Genomic DNA, 18,233 nt, shown 5'->3' with positions numbered 1-18,233 from the left:
CACGGCAAGGGGCTGGAGCGGGGAAACTCCCCGGACTGGTGGGTAGTCGACCCGAGGTCGCCGACTGGCGAATTTCTCCGGTGAAGGTAGAAATAAATAAATTTATAATTAATTATGATTAACTAGGAAATATTCAAATTAAACTAAAAAAGGGATGGAGACTAACCCGAAGATTAAGATGAGGGGTTTTGGTTGGCTGCCAGTGCTTCGGTGACTCGTTGCCCGCGACAAAGACTTCGATGGCTTGGGAGAGAAAAGAGAGGAAGGAAGAGCAAGAAAGAGAAATTGCGAAGAGTAAACAAAACCTTGAAAGGGAGAGGTGATGGGGTTTAAATAGAGATGATGCGGAGAGGGTAGCAGAGTGGAGTTAGCTCTACTCCGGCGCACTTCTCTCCCACCTCTCGTAACTAACTGCGAGAGGTGGGGGAGGAGGAAGAAGAAGCTACGGTTAGAGTGCACGTGCATGGCGCGTGCGCTATATATATATATATTTTATACACGGGTGTTACAATAATGGTAGGGAAGAAGAGATAGAACAGTTTGATTAATCTTTGATGGACCTAGAATCTGATTTATTAGGGAGTGAATTTGATTAGTAATAAAATAAAAGAAAATTTACATATAACACCTTATCTTTTAATAAAATTATAGTTTACGTCCTATATATTTATTATTTATAAATCAAAATTTATAATTTAGCGAATATATACATAAAACATCATGCTGTTAGATCAGTTAGTTAAACTTAATTGAATTTTTAAATTAATTTAACTATATTAAGAAAATTATGAAAATACCATCAACCAAGTCGGTATTTTAGTTATTTTAGAAATAAAGATATTTTAGTCATTGTAGAAATAAAATATCTCTAGTTAATAGAATATTCTCACGGTGTTAGTTCAAATCTAATTCAGGATATATTTTTACATATATTCTAAGACTTGATTTACAGATAATAAAAATACAGAGTGTAAACCATAATTATATTATAAAGTAAGGTGTTTATACAAATTTTTTTAAAATAAATTTAGTTACTCAACTTAGTGTATGGAGTCTCTGACCAAGTTCAACTCAAAACACGGGCTAAATTTTTAGGAAAAGCTAAATGAAATTAGGTCGGATTTATCCACAAAAAATGTGTCGTTAACTTCCAAAACGAGATCCACACATTAAGAGGCAAAACTACCATTCACGGTTTCATCGGCAGCCTCATTACTAATATCAAACTTCTTTCTCCCCACTCAAATCATACCACGTCATCAAATCCTACTCACCACTACACCAATTTCCCTCCCCATCCCAAAGCACCGGATCCTACCACCAGCACCATTACTCCTCCTTCCCCCCCCCGCTCCCCTCCATTTTTTAACCTTCAAAAAAAGAAAAGAAAAGGGGAAAAGACTATTTCAAAATCCAATATTAAAATTACTAATAATCTCCCCCACCACTCCTCGTTCTTGGGCATATAAAAGGCCGCCGAGCTCACGTGATGTGAGCGAGCAGCCATATCATGCTCTTCGCCGCTCTTCTCCGCGGCCGCCTTCGCGCTCGTCCCCGTCTCCTCCCAAACCCTAGCCTTAACCCCAGACCTCCTCGAAACCCTAACGCTAGCTCCTCCTCCACCGCGACGATGAAGGGCAACTCCCCCGCCGGAGGCGTCTACGTGCCGCCCATACCCCGCCTCCGCTCCGTGATCGTCTCCGCCCGATCCGTCGGATTCGATTGGCGCGACGGATGCGGCCAGGGCGGCTTTGCGCTGAATCCGCAGTCGCCGACGGCCGATGCGGCTTCCGCCACTTCCGGATTCCCGTGCTTCCGGCAGCAGAGCTCGAACTACTCGCGGTACACTTACGATGAGTGGTCGGAGGATGATTCGGATCGGGATTTGGAGCGCTCATCCACGTCTGGGAAGGTCGGTTTTTGATGAATTTAAGCAAAAACGTTTGGCTTTGTCTTAAGTTTATGACGTAGCAAGGCATTGTGATAACGAATCCTTTCCTCCATACTTCCACTTTGGAATGAATTTATAAGATTTTTTCTTTTTCGGAATAAAAGAGTGATCACTTATTGTGTTGATTTTTTAATTACTGCTAGTAGTTTTCTGATTCTTTTTATCCAGTATTTGACAGTAACTTTGATGCATTTCTAAGTAAAAAATCGAGTGAGCTACTTGATCCAGTTATAACATCGGGGTTTCTTTGTTAACCTAATATAGCTTACACTACATTTCTGAATTAACTTAGATGTTCTACAGTGCTCCAATCGATTGATTTTGGTGGAACAAAGAAAACTAAATAGTTATTATTTAGCTTATTGCGTGGGTATTTTTGGAGGTAGCTAACTGGAGAAACAATTTATAAACGGACTCTGTCGGCTAGTATTGACATCTTCCTGTTGTTTTCTGGAGTCCTAGGGTGATGACACTCTATCAGTGATGGTAGTTGATGTATTTGGCATAATTATGGTTGAATCAACTTAGCTACTTTACTCAGATATGATATTGGGGTTGTTACCTTTATATAGTGCAGGCTGTCTTTCCAAATTTACTTATGCATAAATTATATTTTGTAAAATTGTGCCCTCTGTTCCACTTAATTTATGCCATTAAATGCACCAACATTTAACAAAAATCAATATACCTGAACACACAAAAGTCATGTGAAGAATTTTATGGAAATATATTGCAATTTTAAAAGTTTCACTAGTCAATTCATCTACTGAAGATCTGTTTGATACTCTGAAACCTAGATGAAACACCTAAGTTTGATCATGCAAAGTTGCAAACACCATCAGAATATGAAATGAACCAAAAAAAAAAAAAAAAAAAATCCAAGCTAGGGTTAAAATTGGTAGGGAACAAGGGATGCTTCTAGCATATCTGTCAAATTGGCTTAGAGGAACTCATGGTGTCATAATACTAGGTGACACACTGAGAATAAAGTATAAACGATAAAGATACTAGTATACTAAAATAATTACTTGTATTAATGCCAAAACATATCGATCAGCAAATTCAAACGTAGGTCATGTAGAATTATCAGTTTTCTCATAGATTGGTTGCAGCTTGCTCAATGTCTTCTTTTTCTAAGATGATTAAAAATTATGTAGAAAGTAATTAGGTGCATACAAGGTTCGTTGGATCAGCTGATCCCTATCCGAATCAAGATCGGCCGGTTTTAATCAAACTGGCTAGATCTATTATGGATCTGACCCGAATTCGACCCGAAGACATCAATTATTGATGTCCCCAAGTTCTTTCCCTTTCTCTCTTTACTTTTTTCTTCTCACTCTCTCTCTTTCACTCCTTTCTCCTTTTATTCTCACTCTCACTTTCTAACGGAGAGATCTAGTTCCAACGAACTCCGACGAACTCCGGCGATGCAAATCTCACTCTAGCTAACTCTAATAAACTATGGTTCATTAAGTATTCATTGTTTGGAATAATCACATAATCCATATGCTAGTTATTATTTTCCTCAGTATCCTCAAACACAAGATTCACATATTAATTGTTATCCTCTGTAGAAACAACAATATCCATTTGATATGAATGATATGATGCAATTACTCTTTGGAGTACTAGACCCTAAACATCATTATTTTCAAATTTATGGTGATTATGATAATGACTACAAGAATTTATGAGAGCCAACTTAGTATTTATTGGATTTTGACCTTTGAGTAAACTAGTACTTTTATTTTATTTTTAACGCTCATGTATGAATAATCTATCAGGGTTCCTCCACTCTTGATAATGTTGATGAATGGAAATGGAAACTAAGCATGCTTCTGCGTAATGAAAGTGAGCAAGAAGTGGTATCAAGGGAAAGAAAGGATAGACGTGACTATGAGCAACTTGCAGCCTTAGCTGACAGAATGGGCTTATATAGGTACTTTTGCATTCTTTCATCTAATATTAGCATCCTTTCAGAGATTTGTCACATATTAGGCATGACCATTGTTGTTTTGCAGTCGCCAGTATGCGAAGGTGGTTGTTTTCAGTAAGGTGCCACTTCCTAACTACCGATCAGATTTAGATGACAGAAGGCCTCAACGGGAGGTACTTCCAAACAGCTATTTATACTTTATATGTTTTTGTTTTCTTTTCAAGCTTCTTGCCAGTTTATTTTTTTTCCAAGACGGTTATCTCTATTGAATTCTCTTATGCTATGGGTTGAGGGAGTTGTAGTAATGATGGAATAACATCATATGTTATTTTATGTTACTGAACCTATTTTTGGTAGGTGTCTTTACCTGTTGGTTTGCATAGAGAAGTGGATGCTTTGCTTGAAGAGTATCTTGCTCGAAAGTGTACAAACAGAGGAAGCTTACCAAGTGTTCCCTTTTCAAGATCAAGCAGCTCTGACAGTTTTGCTACTGATGAAGGCCGCTTTGAGCAGCAAGACCCGCACACTTCCACTAGTGCTGTGATGGAGAAGATTCTAAGAAGGAGGAGCTTGCAACTACGTAGTCAGCAACAGTCTTGGCAGGTTTATGTCAGCTAGATTTGCATAGTACTATCTGCAACTAGCTGGTTTACATTGATTTGGCTAATATCCAACTTTGTCTTGTTATATGCATAACTTGTGTATGCATCACAGGGCAAAGGAAAGAGCTAATTCTGGCCAAATAGTTTGCAACTTCCTTGACGTGATGCCCATGATAATGATGTTGGAGGATGGAGTGTGGAGATGAAAAACTTTCTGCATTTTCATAGAGTTTCATAGCTTTGACCGATTGGTCAATTTTAGGTGGCAATATTATGTGTATGATCCATAATATTGCACTCAAGGATAACAGGGTATAGCAACGGTGCTGAATCTGATTATATACAACTATAATATTGCTAAGGAATTTGCAGTGCCTTCTCAAAGTAAATATGACAGTTTAGAGTTTTTAAAAAATAGTCTGTGTTTCTTCATTGACAATTTCCCATTATATGGACGATTTACAAGTTATCTTTGGAAAGAAATACAAGCTGATTTTTAGCCCTTACTCTATGTACATCTATCTAAATATATTCAGCCCCTACCATATATACATCTATCTAAATATACCATACAGTTAGTATATCCTAATTAAGGAAGGAATAAATCTATATAATTCTAACTGTCAAAGCCGTAAATCTGCTGGCATTAAATGTGTAGATATTTTCTTTGACAAAATATCCACATACTTTATGTTGTAAATCTGAAAGGAATTCAATTTGCTAATCATACATATCATAGAATATGAAACACTTTGCGGGAGATTTTTTTTTATTAGTACTAGACTAGTAGAGTATGGTGCTTTTACCATGTTATAAAATTGAAATGAATTTGATTTTAAAATTTTAATATTTACTAAGCATGAATTCTTATAAGATTTGCCCTTTACCTCTTCACAAGCAATATTGGATACACCCTAGTCCAACACTTTTGCTTGTGTCTATGCAATTCTGGTCTGCAAATGCATGAAACTAAGATCTTGTTGTATTATTTATTGTTGCTAGTTACATTAGCTTGGTTTTTCTTGTTTGGTTACGCCTTCAACTGACACATTTATCTTCATTTCTACTTTTTGATGTTTTCAGATATTAGCAAATTATTGTTTTTCTTTTACATCTTGTGGAACTTCTTGTGGAACTTCTTGAAGATTATCAGTAAACTACTCAATAATATTTGTAGATCGAGCTAGTTATATTGGTGATGTTAATTTATATGGCGAATTGCATCAAATATGCAGAATTACAGATCAATGTTCATTAAGACTTCTAATTTCTTGCTGATCCTGTATAAACGTTTGGCTTTTTATAATCCATCCCTTAATTTAGTTACAACTCATTGCTTCTTTCTGGTGCTTGTAAATATTTTCTTTCTAATGAAATTCAAGTTTTGTAAGTCAATGCTGCATTCAAATTTGTAATTGGCTTGTTAAATAGAATGCTAGGTACTCATCGATATTATCTGCTATAATTATCTAAACACTGTTGACCTTCTTTTGACATGGTTATTGTGAATGTCCTTTTGCCTTTCATAGTATTGGCAGAATTAACTTCTGACATAATTGAATATTTGAATGCTCAAGTGTATCTGTTCATTAGCAACCACCCTAATTAAACCATGCAGCTTTTGACAAATTTGACTTCTGTAGGAATCACCAGATGGTCAAAGGATGATAGAATTTCGAAGAAGTCTTCCTGCTTACAAAGAAAGAGAGGCACTTTTAGCTGCTATATCTCAAAATCAGGTATTTGTTTTGACGAATCATGTCAACTGTCTTTTAATTTGCAACAATGCTTTTAGAATCTTACAAGTAGATAGATTTATTCGTCATTAGATAGTAGAATCTATATCTACTGTTACACATGATAAGTTGTATCCAAATCTTTATAGAATTGTAATCCCCCACATTCGATGCATTAACTATTGTAGCATGAAGTTATTGCATCAATGCTGTTGATGAAATTATGATCAGTTAAAAGCATTAAGCATGCTTTCCACCTGATGCAAGTGCATATTATCACTATTTTTGTTGGGTTATTTCTTCTTCTTTTGGACTCTTAAAATATTTTTGACTCTGTGTTGACAAATGTGGTTATCCTAAATGTATAATTGTTGTTCACTGCTTGTCTTTGTTAGTTGTATAATGTTTTTTGCAAAACTCTTCAGAGTCAAATATTACTATTTTGGTTTTGATTGGTACTGATGTAAAACTGCAATCCACATGGGAAAGATTTCTGTTGTGGCATTCTTCTGAAAAGTTTCACAATACATTTCTCTCTAGAGCTTCGCCTGATCTGAGACTGAAACTATTGCTGCTAATATGTTTTTTATATAAGCATCATTTATGATATACTTTTGTTGCTTCTTAGCTTTTCAATGTCAACCACATGTTTTTTATATTAAATCCAGAGTAATTAGAGTTATGGACAAGATCTTGTGCTAAAAGATATGCAATAGAATGACTAGATTATCTAGGGCCACTGTTACTATATGACTCTATCATGCATTAAATTCTCAGTGGCAACCTATCCGAAAGACTGAATACATCCTAGTTCAGAATTTTCAGTCTCATATAGCAGAAATATGTAAATTGAAGTCCATAGTACAAAATTCATCTATAAGGTAGTGAGTGTTTGGTCTTGCTATCTAGGAGATGTCTCCTGCCTGTTGATAGTTATTTGTCTTGGCTGTTAATATTTAATTATGAATGTTTCTTCTGTCTATGCAAGTATTCCTTTTTTTCATACTCATGAAGATGCAGGGTCTAGCATTTTGTTGCTTGCATTACATGTTCTTCCCCCCTTCTTATAAAGTTGCAGTTGATGTATCCTCTTTTTTTTTTCTGATACTGAGTTTTTAGAGCAACTTTGGTCTTGTCAATTATTAAAGTATTAATCATTTCTATTTTGATGGTACAGGTTGTTGTTGTTTCAGGTGAAACAGGCTGTGGAAAGACAACTCAACTTCCTCAGTACATTTTAGAGTCTGAGATAGATGCTGCTCGTGGAGCTACCTGTAATATTATCTGTACTCAGCCTAGACGAATATCTGCTATGGCTGTATCTGAAAGAGTTGCAGCTGAAAGAGGAGAAAAGTTGGGTGAATCGGTCAGTTTCTTTTATCCTTAAATGGCTTCGAAGGTCATGTATTTTTCACTTTTAGTTTGGGTATAACAAATTATGTTCTGTCCAATGCCCTTTGTATGGTTTCTGGTTATTCAATGCACCTTGTGGGAATGAATTTTTATAGGTTGGCTATAAAGTTCGCCTAGAAGGTATGAAAGGGAGAGATACTCGCCTACTATTCTGTACTACAGGAATCCTGTTAAGGAGATTGCTAGTGGACAGAAACTTGAAAGGCATAACACATGTTATTGTAGATGAAATCCATGAACGTGGCATGAATGAAGGTGCTTCTGTTCCTTCATAATACATCGCTGTTACGATGTGAAGCTAGATCTTAATTTTCAGGAGAGTGAAGTTGATCTATTATTTTGACTTGTTGCCAGATTTCCTTCTCATTGTCCTAAAGGACCTCCTTCAACGTCGGCCTGAACTTAGGCTAGTATTGATGAGTGCAACCCTCAATGCTGAGCTATTCTCTTCCTACTTTGGCGGGGCTCCAATGATACACATACCTGTAAGCACATTGGTCTAGATTTCTGAAAGCAATACCAGTCTTATTGTCTATATGCTGCCCTTTATTTTTGTTACTTAAATATTCCATAAGTTAAGCCTGATTCTTCTGTCATAAGTTCTTTCATTTATCTTTATTCTGTTTGACTTAGTCTCTAATCAATTTACTATATGATTACGCTTGATCGTGAGATGTCATATCTCAAATCAGTAAGATACCATGATTTAAGTATTTAATGATTTATTTGGATCCTCTGTCATTCATAAGTTGTGCACTGTATGGTATTGCAATATTGCATATTACATCTACCTAATTGGATGGTGCCATGATATTGCTCTATGGAAGGGGCCAGGTGGCTCGTTAGAAGTTCATGCCAGTTTTATTTTTTATTTTTAACTAGAAGAGCTATAAGGAGGGAGGGATATTTGATGGGTTGTGAATGCAGATAGACTATAGACTACTTCCAAGTGTGAAATTACTTCTGTTATGTTTTCCATGTGACAGTGTCATACTATAGAAAGATATTATTTATATGTCGGAGAAAGACACAAGCATAGATGATAAATATAAAATTGATAATGCAGTGGACATTTTGAGGAAGGGAGAGGCCATGCTTTTGAAATTGTTGAAATCAAAAACTGTTGACGAGAAATCAGATTGGAAATTGATACTCTCATAGCATATTTCTTTGAAAGAAGAAATGACATTCGTTGCATTTTATTGTAGTACATAAAAGACAAACCATATTACTGTAGGTCCTGGATATCTTTATACGGTAGATCAAGTGATTTTAATTGACTAATATCGTATTAAGTTCTAGAGTGGTGATCTTCAACTGTGTTTTAGAAATGCACTTGAAATATAAGCTTCAGTAGGTTTTATTGTATACCCATAAGCATATCAGCACATGCTTCTGTGGTTTTATTCTTCATGTCTTTAGATAGTACATTAATATTGGCACATGTTAAAGCATTCTATGTTTTTGATCTTTTTTATTTGGATAATTCGTCATCTTGGCAATCAGAGGACTCTGTCTTAAATTCAAGAAGAGGTTTGTATCTCAGAGCTCAAAATAAATGGACATGTAGTGTCTTATCAAGTCTAGTATCTGGTACTGTTTGATAGAATTGGTTAGCAAAGGGGTCCTCCCCTCCAACTCAGCATGCTTTACACAAGATTGATAGGTAGGTTCTTTCTTCGAGTTTTGAATGCAGCTATTAGATAAACAAATACAGTTAAATACAAGAAAACATTTAGCTCTTGTTTGCTGATCCTCAGATGCAGTGTCAATATGTTATTACCAGTCATTAAGATAAGATAGTTTCCTAGCACTTGGTGCTTATGTATAAGTAGTTAAGTGAAATAACTATATGTAATTGTTGGAAAGAGATTCCTCAATTCAGTTGTTTAGGAAGAATTGTTATTGGAAAGAGTCATATATTGTACTCTTCTAGTCGTGCTTCCTTAGCAAGCCTAAGCATCAATGTGTCTTGCCTAGACAATGGCTGACTGTATCTTCTCAGGATGAAAGAAATTGGTAAAAGAAGCAATAGAATGAATGTCATATGGTCCTAATGTAACAATTCTCTTTGTCAAGAATGATTATCTAGGAAGGTGGAATGCAAGTATATTTGGTTCAATAACGGAGTTTAATAGTTCATATACTTAGGTACCGTTTCCTCTTACATCCAAGATTTATCTTTGAATCTTTTAATGTCACATAGTCTAAATAATTCTATTAAAGAGGATAAAATGTTAATGAAAGTGAAATTATGCTTTAGAAGTCTTTTTGATGTAACCTTGAAACTAGGGGATGCAATTGCTTGGTTGCTTATGTAGGATCTAACCGATGTACATCTGTAGGAGGATAGGTAGCTGACAATTTCTTATAGTTCCCATTAAAGAAGAAAATGGCTTTTGGAGAAAGTGCACCAGCAAAGAGAAAAGATAAGAAGACCCATAATTGGAGGCACCTAAGTATGTATTGTTGTGTCGGTCGGCAAAGTCTACATTGATCGATATGTGTCATGCAATTAAATTATTGGCACCAATACATGGATTGTATCTTCATACACCACTTTAGCTACCCATGCCCAACCAAGCCAACTCCATGCTGGCCGTATGTGTTGTGTGTAAACCCAAGCCAACAAGGTTCCAAACTATCACGTGCTATTTGTCACAGGGGCATGCCATTTCTTGCCGCCTATGTATGTGGTACCTCCTGACTTGGAAAGTTAAGATAGTTCCTTATCCGGAGATAATATGGTAACACCAGTTTGTGTTTTACCTTTTAGTGAAGATGCTTTGATCATCTAAATTGCCTTAGATCAGCCTTATTGTTCATGAAGGAGTTTGCCTTTTCCACAGAACTTATTTATAATTTTATTCAATGTTCTCTCCCTTTTTTCCTTGGTGCACATGTAATAGAAAAGTTTCATTCTTGAGCCGAGTTGCATTCCCTTTGTTTTGTTGTATATAGTACATGAACTATTGCTCTGAGACAAGATATTTGACTTATCTTTTTCCTGATTTTTATGTAGGGTTTTACATACCCTGTTCGTATTCATTTTCTGGAAAATGTCCTGGAAATGACTGGGCATAGATTGACACCATACAATCAGATTGATGACTATGGACAAGAAAAATCATGGAAAATGCAAAAGCAAGCTCTGAGGAAGAGGAAGAGCCAAATTGCCTCTGTTGTTGAGGTATGGGAATTCTAGCTTCTCCCAAATTGACCTTGCATAAAAGATTTTATTTCTTATTAACTTTGATTAAACAGGATGCACTGGAAGCAGCTGACTTTAGGGAGTATAGTTTAAGAACTCGCGAATCATTATCATGTTGGAATCCTGATTCAATTGGCTTCAACTTAATAGAGAGTGTCTTATGTCATATATGCCAAAAAGAAAGACCTGGTGCAGTTTTAGTGTTCATGACTGGGTGGGATGACATTAATTCTCTGAAAGAGCAGCTGCAAGATAATCCCTTTCTTGGAGATCCCACCAAAGTTTTGCTTCTTGCATGTCATGGTTCCATGGCTAGCTCAGAACAGGTATGATATTCTAACTTCTCATCTTCTCCGCTTATCCGATCTGATTCTCGAGTTATTAGCCTTGGTCAAGCTCCATCAGAAACACTTTCTGTTCTGCTTTTTCATAATTGCTTTTGAACTTGGATTCTGATGAGAATGCTAATATTTGTTAGTTATGCCAGTGTAACATTGTTTCTCAAATTTAGTGCAAGTCCTAAATAGTGCCAAAGCATTCTGACTATGAGATAAATCCAACTTATATTGTGGACAAGATGAGGACTCATAGAAGTAAAACTGAGTCAACTTTTCTTTTTGTTTCTTACACAAATTGGTTTAATGCAAATTCTTTTAGTGGAGTCTTCTAGCATTTTATTTAGCTCTATTCATTGCTAGATTTGTTTTGCTGCTAATTTGAAGGTTAGGTGAGTGTTTGCTTCTTAACTTTGGTACTTCAGCCATGTATTTTGCATGCTGACTATTCTTGTGGGAATCTCGTGAACCTGTGATATGCAATTTACTATGCGAATTAAAATTACCATGTATGATGGAATCCATTATTCAACATATATCATAAAAAAGAAATACAAATCCACTGGTGGGTACTACTATTGTTTGCTTATCTTACTACCTCATGAGCAGCAGAACTCTTGGATAACAAGATATCGGCTGATCAATCATCTATTGTGGAGAATCTTTATATTCAGTTTTTATAATTTTCATTCTCAAATTTAAGAGTCATCCTCAGAACTCTGTAGTTGATTCTTTTCAACTCCATCTGGACAAGATCTTTTAACAGGAACTACCTTAAAACACAGCAAAATAACATGTATGTGTTTTCCTATATAAGTATGAAAATAAGGAAAAATATGGGTGACTTTCCTTGCCTATGCTCCATGTGAAAGTAGTTCAAATCAGAAATCCAGATGCGAGAGAGGTCATTAATAGATTGTTCTAACTTCTATACATTGAGCTGACTCAACTCAATGTGCATTAAGCTGCTGAATCTTTTTCGTCAATACAAGATTACACCATTATATGAATTTAGCTAAGATGAATTTGACATTTATACATATTGAATAAATATTGAAAGAAATCTATTTATATGGCTTATTTCTTAACTATACATAGACATTGGCTAGAGAAGTGCCTGTTTAAACATTGTTTTGGTGTACAGTTGAAAGTGATTATGATAAGGCTCTCTACTAGATTTTATTTTGAGTACTTTCAGGTTTGTTGCAAGTGTTTGTATGCTAATTTCCCTCAGCCTAAAGCTTCCTTTTTGTGCAAACACTATCCCCAGAACTTATATCACTATCACCTTACTGTTGTGTTCTTTTACTTTTTCTCCTTTACCTTTTTCTGCTTGCATTTTATGTCCATGTTTCTGAGATTTTTTTTCTTATTTTCTGGAATGCAGAAACTAATATTCAACAAGCCTGAAAATGCTGCAAGGAAAATTGTTCTTGCAACGAACTTGGCTGAGACTAGTATTACAATCAACGATGTGGTGTTTGTTGTTGACTGTGGAAAGGCAAAAGAGACATCTTATGATGCCCTAAACAACACTCCTTGTTTGCTTCCTACATGGATATCTAAGGCTTCTGCACGACAAGTAAGAAATATATTATGCCACTCATCTTTTCCATAGTTATGGCAGACCAACTAACTGGAAGATAATTACAGGCTGCTTATTGTTATCTGATTTTCTGAAATATATTAGTTTCATAGGTTTTTTTTCCAGTCACCTTAGTTCTGCAAATTTTTTTTGATACATAAAAAGTATTTTTTTCTTCTATATGGTCATATAGAGAAGAGGAAGAGCTGGTCGTGTCCAGCCAGGGGAATGTTACCATCTTTATCCACGATGTGTATATGATGTGTTTGCTGATTACCAGTTGCCAGAGCTTCTAAGAACACCATTACAATCTCTTTGCTTGCAAATAAAAAGTTTACGGCTTGGAAGCATCTCAGAGTTATTATCCAGAGCTTTACAATCACCAGAACCACTATCGGTATCCTCGGCTGGACAATTTTTTTGTACTTCTATTCATTGATTTTACATATTCATTTTACTGGTAGCAAATTATTTAAATATGTAGCCTGTCAATGTTTTACCAGTGTATCTCATGATCTGGCTTCTTATTTATCTTTACCTGTCTTATTCTACCTTAATAATCTCAATAATGTACTGTTGTTAGCTTATTGTAAAATTACTCTCTGTACTTATATTGCAGGTAGAGAATGCCATTGAATATCTAAAAGTAATTGGAGCACTGGACGAGAAAGAAGAATTAACTCTCCTAGGTACAGATTCCCTTTTTCAAGATAGCTTTTAATTCATCCTTGCAGTAGCTTTTTAAGGCAGTGCAGTCAACTGTAATTTCAACTATTCGACTCTGTTGACAGGTAGCCACTTGTCAATGCTTCCGGTGGAACCAAAATTAGGAAAGATGCTTATTTTTGGGGCTATATTCAATTGTCTTGATCCTGTATTGACAGTTGTTGCTGGTCTCAGTGTCAGGGATCCATTTTTGGCTCCATATGATAAGAAGGATGTAAGTAAAATCTTATGAGTAAAGTGCTCTGATTTTCATCTCTTGCCACACAGTGTAATGATCTCTTAGCTATCTTTCTAGTAGGAAAATTGCCACTTGGCAGCAACATCATTATTAAAGAATAGGGAATTCTGATAAATTTGATATCTTTCTTTCCAAAGCTTTGGTTATTCACTTATTCCTTTCCTGGCAATTATCCTTTACTTTGACCAATAAGAAACATACAGAGTCATGGAACCAAACACATTCATGCGTTCAATTTACTGCTGGGAAGTACGACCAGACCTTAAAATTCCTCCACTGACTTCATAGTGGAGGTGTCAAGGGTATTTATTGATTTCAGTTCCAGTCAGATCTCTTTTTGAAAGATTCTGTTGCTACCATTAAACTGTGCTAATCCTTAATTGTGCGGCATCAATTAAAGTATCAAATGATTCATCTGAAATCACTTGTTAATGTTTGATGCATTTATTTTTCAGTCATTAATGATTCTTGCATTGTGACACTTGAATTTCTAGGAATTTAATATTATATGAACCTTAACTAGGAATTGTATTGTGTGACTTTATGAACAAGAAATCTTTAGTCTCTAAACTTTCAGAATTTACTACTCTATTGACAAATTATTTAGTCCATTTCAGTCTGTTAATGTATTCAATTGTAGTTCCTTAATAATGCAGCTTTCCCTGTGCAGCTTGCAGATTCTGCAAAAGCACAGTTCTCTTGCGGAGATTACAGTGACCATCTTGCTTTGATTCGAGCATATGAAGGATGGAAGGATTCTGAAAGAGAGCATTCTGGATATGAGTATTGCTGGAGGAATTTTCTTTCAGCTCAGACATTAAAGGCAATCGACTCACTTCGAAACCAATTTCTCTTTCTGCTGAAGGATACTGGCTTGGTTGATGAGAATTTCAGTGTGTGCAACAAGTGGAGTCGTGATGAGAATCTCATCCGGGCAGTTATATGTGCAGGCCTGTATCCTGGAGTTTGCTCAGTTGTGGTGAGTTGTGTTTAATCACTATCATTTTCATGTTGTCCACAAGTTCTAGACATTGAGACCTTAATACCTTTTATCATGTCAATTCCCGGTTAGTTGATCAAACATAATGAATCAATTTAGTTATCCAGTATGATGTATTTAGAGTCACTGGTTCTATTTTCAAGTTGAATTTTCAAATATACTGAACCTATTTTCAGTCATTCAGTATGGAGGATTTCTCAGCATTTTGTTTTCATAATTTATTACCCAGCCATCTTCAATTCCTACGAAGCCAGAGTTGTCAGTGATGCAGTTGACTGGTCAATTAGAACTGTTAAGTTAATGCTAATGGCAGTGTTAAAGCGCAACATCTTTTCTTGACTTTGTTATCCATAAGAAACTAATTGACTCTGTTGCTGCTGCATAGAATAAGGAAAAGTCCATATCTTTGAAGACAATGGAGGACGGGCAAGTCATGCTTTACTCAGTAAGTGGATTTCCTAATTTATATTTATGTGTAGTCTTAATTCCATGATACCTGCAGTGAATTAAACTCTTTTCTATTTAATGTGACTTATTTCCCATTTTGGTAATAGTCCTGTTCATTTTGCTCCTGTTGCTCAGAATTCTGTCAATGGTCGGGAGGCTAAGATACCATACCCATGGTTAGTATTTAATGAGAAGGTGAAGGTAAATTCGGTGTTTCTTCGTGACTCCACAGCAGTATCAGATTCTGTGCTGATGCTCTTTGGAGGAAACATCTCACAAGGGGGCTTAGTAAGTTTTGTTTGCTGGCTAACATCAATAAATCTGAACATGCAAGTCTATCTCCTATTTGCATCTTATGATTTGTTATGCGATCTTTTTCATCTTTTGTAGGATGGACACTTGAAAATGTTCGGGGGTTACTTGGAGTTCTTTATGAAAGCTGATCTAGCATTTACATATCTGAACCTTAAGAGAGAGCTGGAGGACCTAATCCACCATAAAGTAAGTGATCCTTCAGTGTGACCTATAAGCAAGAACTTCCTGGTCTAGGCTACTTAACAATAAGGTGGAGATTAATAACTAAAAGATGTTGTTTTGTTTGTTATCACAAGAAGTTTGGTTGTTGATTTTCCTTAAATTATGATAGTTGTCCTATATATGATTGCAAAGGAATGATTGTCGATCCTCTCGTGTTTGCCACAGAAAGGAGAACTGAATTTGATTATCCTCAGAGATTGCATTGAAAGCTGTACATTTGTCTACTCTTCTTAGAAAATGGAACAGGATACTCACAATGAGCACCTCTGCAATATTACATAGTTGATCTATCAATGCATTTAAACTAAAATTTTAATTGTTATACTCATTTTATATGAAAGTCCAAGTTGAGAATATCCGATGTCATAGAAAATTCATGCAGTTGCATCTAGCTAGTTTACTGTTCCACTTCAATGTACGTATATGTTAAATTCTACTCTGGCTCTACTATTTGTAACCTTAATGGAGTCTAATGAGTAATGAATGACCTGTCTCTGGTTTATGTTCCTGACAACAGCTTCAAAATCCTAGAATGGACGTCCAAAACAGTGAAGAACTCCTATCAGCCATTCGTCTACTAGTCACAGAGGATCCATGCAGTGGCCAATTTGTCTTTGGTCGCCAGGAGCTAAAACCTAAGAAAGTGAAGTCGCTGCTTCCTACAAGATCTTGTGTCGGAGGTGATAACCCCAAGAGCCAGCTTCAGACACTGCTAACTAGAGCTGGCCATAACAATCCGATTTACAAGACGAAGCAGCTCAAAACCAACCAGTTTAGAGCAATGGTTGAATTTAACAGCATGCAATTTGTTGGGCAGCCTTGCAACAACAAGAAGCTTGCAGAGAAGGAAGCGGCAGCTGAAGCACTGGAGTGGCTCATGGGTGAGACCTCTCCAAGCTCGCAAGATGATGATCACATGCCGACCCTACTTAATGTTCGCAGGAAAAAGCATCACAGGACTTGATAAGAAGCATTGAAAATTCGAAATTGACCTTGTTGTTGATATCAGAAGTTAGATTTTAGTTAGTTTTTATTTTCTTATTTTCTAGTTTTTCCATTTAGAAAGACTGAGATTCAGAAGACGAATTTCAGGTCTCCCAACAATATGTTTAGCCAGAGCATTTATAACACATTATTTGCCATCAAGAATTGGAAATCTGTAGAAAGGTCAAGAAGCGCTAGATAGCTCATAGAAATGAGTTTGTTTTTGCACCTGCAATGTTAGAGGGCATTGGAGTTTGCTCGTAGTATTGGTGAGCAGGAAAGATAAGAGCTGTTGCACTGGACAGTACTGGTTCTCTTAGATTAGGAAGTTGACAGAATCATGAGGACGGACTGACATAATCCCTTGTATATATCCTTGACATGAACTGTTCAATGTATAATCTGCTCTCTTTTTTGCCCCCTCATTTTTGAGAGAGAGAGATAAAGGACAAGGTGTAATCATCTTCTTTGTATATACCTACTCACAAGCGGTATCAGAAATAATTCTCCAGTATAGTGTTGTTGTAAATACTTTATATTATTTTTGTCCTATGAAATTCAATCTGCATTATTTAAAATGTGTCGGAAAGTTTATTCAATTTTCTATAATTTTATATCTAATGAGTATATTTAAATTTGACATATAATTTAGTTAAATATTATAAAGATGTTATCGGTTGCACTTAGACTATAATAAAATAATATAAATAAAATTATAGAGGAGTGAAATCAATTAAGACCTAACCACAAGGGATAAATCGTACATTTCATTCAGCCTCTTACAGTGAATGGGAAGAGCAAATAGTAGGTTGTTTACTTTCCTCCATTTCTGTCAAACTCTTCTACATCTTTTATGTCGGTAAAAGTCCCAGGCCTACTACATCTTCTGACAAGACGAAGTAAACCTCCACATATTCACCTTCACCTGCACCTGGAGATGCTGCATGCCCATTCAATTATCAACTGTGTGTTTCACCTATTGTTTGTAAATTCTCAAGTGTGAATCGCATGTTGTATGGCATAGAATGCAAGTTGGATGGACATATACGGTCAGCAGTGTACCATGCAACGAGTAAAAAATCGATCACGCATGGATCAATGGAAACTACTACTCGAGAGGGCCACCAGAAGAGATCATTGAAATTTGAGTGGACAATTATTTTTCCGCCAGCCCAGCCGCGGTCCTCCATTACGACTCCAATGGCTTATTTATATCCAATGGTCCATGAGTTTTATTTCCAGGCTGTGGTTGTCTCTGTCTGACAGCCGGCTCGAGTTCGGTTGTTGTATCATGGTTGATGGTCCAGGACACCATTTTATGTACTACAAAGTTCATCAGATTCTTCCTTTCCTAAGCAGTAAGAAGCATATCTCATCTCACTTCCTGAGAATTTTCTTGCTAGTGTTGTGGTTGTCTGCTTTGGATATATTAGGAACAGGAAGCATCTAGTGAGCAAGATACTCTTTTTGATCAATAATGGAACTCCTTTTTTATGGCCTTCTTTCATCCTACAGGAATTAAGTAGGTAGAT

The 18,233-nt window shown here is 36.1% G+C and overlaps 1 protein-coding gene across 1 annotated transcript; it reads left to right on the top strand.

Moving 5' to 3' along the window:
* The first annotated feature begins 1,391 nt into the window (after positions 1-1,391).
* LOC140782730 (DExH-box ATP-dependent RNA helicase DExH3-like) lies at positions 1,392-17,279 on the top strand. Its single transcript, XM_073129461.1, has 19 exons — positions 1,392-1,912; positions 3,736-3,890; positions 3,973-4,060; positions 4,245-4,490; positions 6,133-6,228; positions 7,403-7,591; positions 7,734-7,893; positions 7,993-8,123; positions 10,661-10,828; positions 10,903-11,175; positions 12,572-12,766; positions 12,963-13,166; positions 13,389-13,458; positions 13,561-13,709; positions 14,404-14,712; positions 15,119-15,178; positions 15,316-15,468; positions 15,571-15,681; positions 16,235-17,279. The coding sequence occupies exons 1-19, from the start codon at positions 1,511-1,513 to the stop codon at positions 16,679-16,681; spliced, it is 3,606 nt and encodes a 1,201-aa protein (XP_072985562.1). The 5' UTR covers positions 1,392-1,510; the 3' UTR covers positions 16,682-17,279.
* Positions 17,280-18,233: the final 954 nt, after the last annotated feature.

This window comes from Typha latifolia, chromosome 2, assembly GCF_019914945.1.
Source record: "Typha latifolia isolate L0001 chromosome 2, TyphaL0001v2, whole genome shotgun sequence".
NCBI lineage: Eukaryota > Viridiplantae > Streptophyta > Magnoliopsida > Poales > Typhaceae > Typha > Typha latifolia.
Note: the sequence above shows the minus strand (reverse complement) of the source record. Positions and strands in the feature narration are given on the sequence as shown.

Excerpts from the sequence above, each read along its gene's own strand:
- LOC140782730 (XM_073129461.1), top strand. The coding sequence starts at position 1,511 with ATGCTCTTCGCCGCTCTTCTCCGCGGCCGCCTTCGCGCTCGTCCCCGT. Across the intron at positions 3,891-3,972 it reads GACAGAATGGGCTTATATAG|TCGCCAGTATGCGAAGGTGG; the intron begins GTACTTTTGCAT and ends GTTGTTTTGCAG. Across the intron at positions 14,713-15,118 it reads CTGGAGTTTGCTCAGTTGTG|AATAAGGAAAAGTCCATATC; the intron begins GTGAGTTGTGTT and ends GCTGCTGCATAG.